General features: G+C 52.2%; 1 protein-coding gene across 1 annotated transcript; it reads right to left on the bottom strand.

Moving 5' to 3' along the window:
• Window positions 1-1659: 1659 nt before the first annotated feature.
• On the bottom strand, window positions 1660-3265 carry LOC140419723 (proteasome subunit beta type-5-like). Its single transcript, XM_072503659.1, has 3 exons — window positions 3063-3265; window positions 2526-2832; window positions 1660-2299 (listed from the first exon to the last, which is right to left on the bottom strand). The coding sequence occupies exons 1-3, from the start codon at window positions 3237-3239 to the stop codon at window positions 2013-2015; spliced, it is 771 nt and encodes a 256-aa protein (XP_072359760.1). The 5' UTR covers window positions 3240-3265; the 3' UTR covers window positions 1660-2012.
• Window positions 3266-4163: the final 898 nt, after the last annotated feature.

Raw genomic sequence — 4163 nt, 5'->3', positions numbered from 1 at the left:
CTAGATAGGAATAATATGATCAGGGATAGTCAGCATGGCTTTGTGAAGGGTAGGTCATGCCTCACAAACCTTATCGAGTTCTTTGAGAAGGTGACCGAACAGGTAGACGAGGGTAGAGCAGTTGATGTGGTGTATATGGATTTCAGCAAAGCGTTTGATAAGGTTCCCCACGGTAGGCTATTGCAGAAAATACGGAGGCTGGGGATTGAGGGTGATTTAGAGATGTGGATCAGAAATTGGCTAGCTGAAAGAAGACAGAGGGTGGTGGTTGGTGGGAAATGTTCAGAATGGAGTTCAGTTACAAGTGGAGTACCACAAGGATCTGTTCTGGGGCCGTTGCTGTTTGTCATTTTTATCAATGACCTCGAGGAAGGTGCAGAAGGGTGGGTGAATTAATTTGCAGACGATACTAAAGTCGGTGGTGTTGTCGATAGTGTGGAAGGATGTAGCAGGTTACAGAGGGATATAGATAAGCTGCAGAGCTGGGCTGAGAGGTGGCAAATGGAGTTTAATGTAGAGAAGTGTGAGGTGATTCACTTTGGAAGGAATAACAGGAATGCGGAATATTTGGCTAATGGTAAAGTTCTTGGAAGTGTGGATGAGCAGAGGGATCTAGGTGTCCATGTACATAGATCCCTGAAAGTTGCCACCCAGGTTGATAGGGTTGTGAAGAAGGCCTATGGAGTGTTGGCCTTTATTGGTAGAGGGATTGAGTTCCGGAGTCAGGAGGTCATGTTGCAGCTGTACAGAACTCTGGTACGGCCGCATTTGGAGTATTGCGTACAGTTCTGGTCACCGCATTATAGGAAGGACGTGGAGGCTTTGGAGAGGGTGCAGAGGAGATTTACCAGGATGTTGCCTGGTATGGAGGGAAAATCTTATGAGGAAAGGCTGATGGACTTGAGGTTGTTTTCGTTGGAGAGAAGAAGGTTAAGAGGAGACTTAATAGAGGCATACAAAATGATCAGGGGGTTGGATAGGGTGGACAGTTCGAGCCTTCTCCCGCGGATGGAAATGGCTGGCACGAGGGGGCATAGCTTTAAACTGAGGGGTAATAGATATAGGACAGAGGTAGGTTCTTTACGCAAAGAGTAGTGAGGCCGTGGAATGCCCTACCTGCTACAGTAGTGAACTCGCCAACATTGAGGGCATTTAAAAGTTTATTGGATAAACATATGGATGATAATGGCATAGTGTAGGTTAGATGGCTTTTGTTTCGGTGCAACATCGTGGGCCGAAGGGCCTGGACTGCGCTGTATCGTTCTATGTTCTGTACTGTATGATTCTATGACGCGACACCTATTGAGTTTTACATATAACAATTTATTACCATTCCAAATAAGAAAAACAGAGCTACAGTGGGTTAGTGTTAACTTGCAACGGCGCGACTGTTAAATGCCCACGTCTTCATCATAATGGATCTCACAGTCTCTCCTCCCATTCTACATTACAGAAATCCTCCCCCTCCCCACTAATCTTCACTCAGTTCCTTTGTCATTTCCAAACTCCTGCTCACACACTTCAGTGAAAGTTGGGTTGCAGGAGGGGTCCACTGGGACACGGGAGACAGTGTTCACCAACCAGTGTTCACACAAACCCCCTGAACCCCACTGTGAACAATGAAGCTGGGTCTGATCAAGGCATTTGCACCCCCCCCCCCCCCCCCCACCCCCGCCACCCAAGTTTGTAGAGGGTGGGAAGAGAGCAAAAGGCAATCTTCTGCTCAACTGCTGATGAAATTGCTTTGCAGAAGGGAACAAGATCACCATTGCTCCCCAGGGCAAACAGCTCCAACTCAGGAAGGGGGAGCAAGAGAATCAGAGGACCTCGATGGAATCCTCTCTCAGTCAAACGCTTCCAAATAGCAAACCAAGAAGGTTGGAGAGTGATTCCGTGGACCCATCAATGCAAAACACCCAACTGCTTCCAATCAATCCTGGGTACATCTGCACTCCAGGCTGTCACACACACAACCGCCCCCCCCCACCAACCAACCCTTCCTCCCCAACAGACTATTCGCATCCGTCCTTGTACTTCTGATGAAGTTCCATGACATCATCGCGGCAGATGCGCACCCAGCCAGTCTCCTTGACGTGGTAGAGGCTGACTATTCCACCAGAGTACGCGTCACGGTAGGTGGCGTGGTAGATAGCCTGCTTGGCCAGGTCGTAGGCTTCCTTTGGGCTCATGTCATGTTGATAGCCCCGATCCAGCACGCCGTATGCGTAGACTGAGCCCGAGCCCACTGAGAAGACCTGACCCGAAATCCGATTGCCCTCGCTGTCGACATAATAGAGGCCTGGAGGGAGGGAAAGAGGGGGCAGAGAGACAGAGGTTAGAGCAGATCCAGTCAGTATACCCACTGCGATGCTCCCCCAAATGCTCCAACTACCTGTCATCTCAGCCAGCTTTTCAACTGTGGAATGGGCATGGTTTTCACAAACAAGCCCTCGGTGGTGCTCAGAGATGGCTAATGGTCAGGTTCTTACCCAGGCTGCCCTCCCCAGCTGCCCTCTGTTGCTCACCTGGCCCACGCTTGTCCCAGCCACAAATCATGGTGCCCATGGACAGGCCCATGCCCTTATACTGGTAGACCATGTTGGCCAGCAGCTTGGAGGCGGCAGCCACAGAGATCCTCTCCTTGTTCCTCAGCTCGTAGATGCGGCACTGGCGAGCGAGGAGCCTCTCCCAGAAGCTGCAGTCCGCTGCGCCGCCCGCCATCGTGCCCAGGAGGTAGGGGTTGATCTCGATCACCTTCTTCACCGTCTGGGACGCCACATATGAACCGGCGGTAGCGCGGGAGTCCACTGCCACAATCACCCCATGGTCAAACTGTTGGGGGGGGGGGGGGGGGGGGAGAAAGAGAGAAGGGAGTGAGTGATATTGTGTCAAATCAATCCCCCAAATCCATCACCATGATAGCTTCATCACTTCAAACTCAATTAGCCATGGCTCTCCAGATTAATCCCATCATACCCTTGCTTCATCACTCACTCCCCCACCCTCTCCCTTCTCTCTCTTCCCCCCCTCTCCCCCCCTCCGGGTTTTCTGATCTTTCTCACCCGGAATCCCAGGGTGGTTGTCCCGTGGAGGATCTCGATCCTCTCCCCGCCCTCGACCTCCCGCTCCCCCGGGGGGAGGAGGAAATCGAGCCCGGGGCCCCGGCCGAGGCCCAGTCCCGGCTGCGGCCTGGAACTCAACCCGAGCTGGGGACAACTCAGCACGTCCGCGAGCGCCATCTTAGAACGGAAACTGCGTCATGGGGCGGGACCGGGATAGCGTCACAGCACGGGGGCGGGGCTGAGAATGCGTTACATGGCGGGAAGGGCAGGAAATGACGTCAAACGAAGGGGCGGGAGCTGCCTGCTGCCAACGCAAGATGGCCGATGACGCGTTCTTATCTTTCCTCTCAGCCTGGGGTGGGGGAGGGAACAGGTTGCCCAGCAATGGGGCTGGTTGTCCATATGGGGAAAGGTTGGAGTGGTTGGGTTTGTATTCACTGGAGTTTAGAGGAGTGAGAGGCGACTCGATCAAAACCGTTAACATCCCAGGAGTTATCGACAGGGTGGGTGTGGCGAGATTATTGATTGACGAGGGGGGTAAAAGGTTATCGGGGGTGGTGAGGCAGTAATGTGGGATTGGGTGGCCATCGGTGTGGGCACCATCTTGCCAAATGGTGGGGCAGCTTCGAGGGGCCGAACGGCCTCGTCCTGCTCCTGACCCGTCCTGTGAGAGGCAGTCAGATGTGGCATGGGTTCTCGGGAACTTTACAATGTGCGGTTTTCACCTGAAATCTATTTGAAAGACAGAAGGTGGCGTTTCATCTCTCGTTGACGCCGTATCAAGTGCAGTATCAATCTCGTACTCAGCCACAGCGAGCAATTAAAAAGGTCCCTCATTTAACCCTCTCTTCCATGCTATAATCTCTACAGATTTCACATGGAATACTTCTCCCTCCTGGAGTCTGCACCTCCACGAAACATGGCCAACTCCCCCACTCAACTGTAAAATAGAGGGAATCCCCCCCCATCCCTTCTCATCTGAAAAATAGTAAACAAGGCAGATAAACATTGGAACAGAGGATGAGTGAAATTGGCAGTCACTAGAAATTAGCATCAAAAAGAATGGGGTGTGGGTGGAAATGGTGTCATCCTGCCAGTGGT

This window comes from Scyliorhinus torazame, chromosome 5 (assembly GCF_047496885.1).
Source record: "Scyliorhinus torazame isolate Kashiwa2021f chromosome 5, sScyTor2.1, whole genome shotgun sequence".
In the NCBI taxonomy this organism is placed as follows: Eukaryota; Metazoa; Chordata; class Chondrichthyes; order Carcharhiniformes; family Scyliorhinidae; genus Scyliorhinus; species Scyliorhinus torazame.
This window is presented reverse-complemented; position numbering and strand designations above follow the sequence as displayed.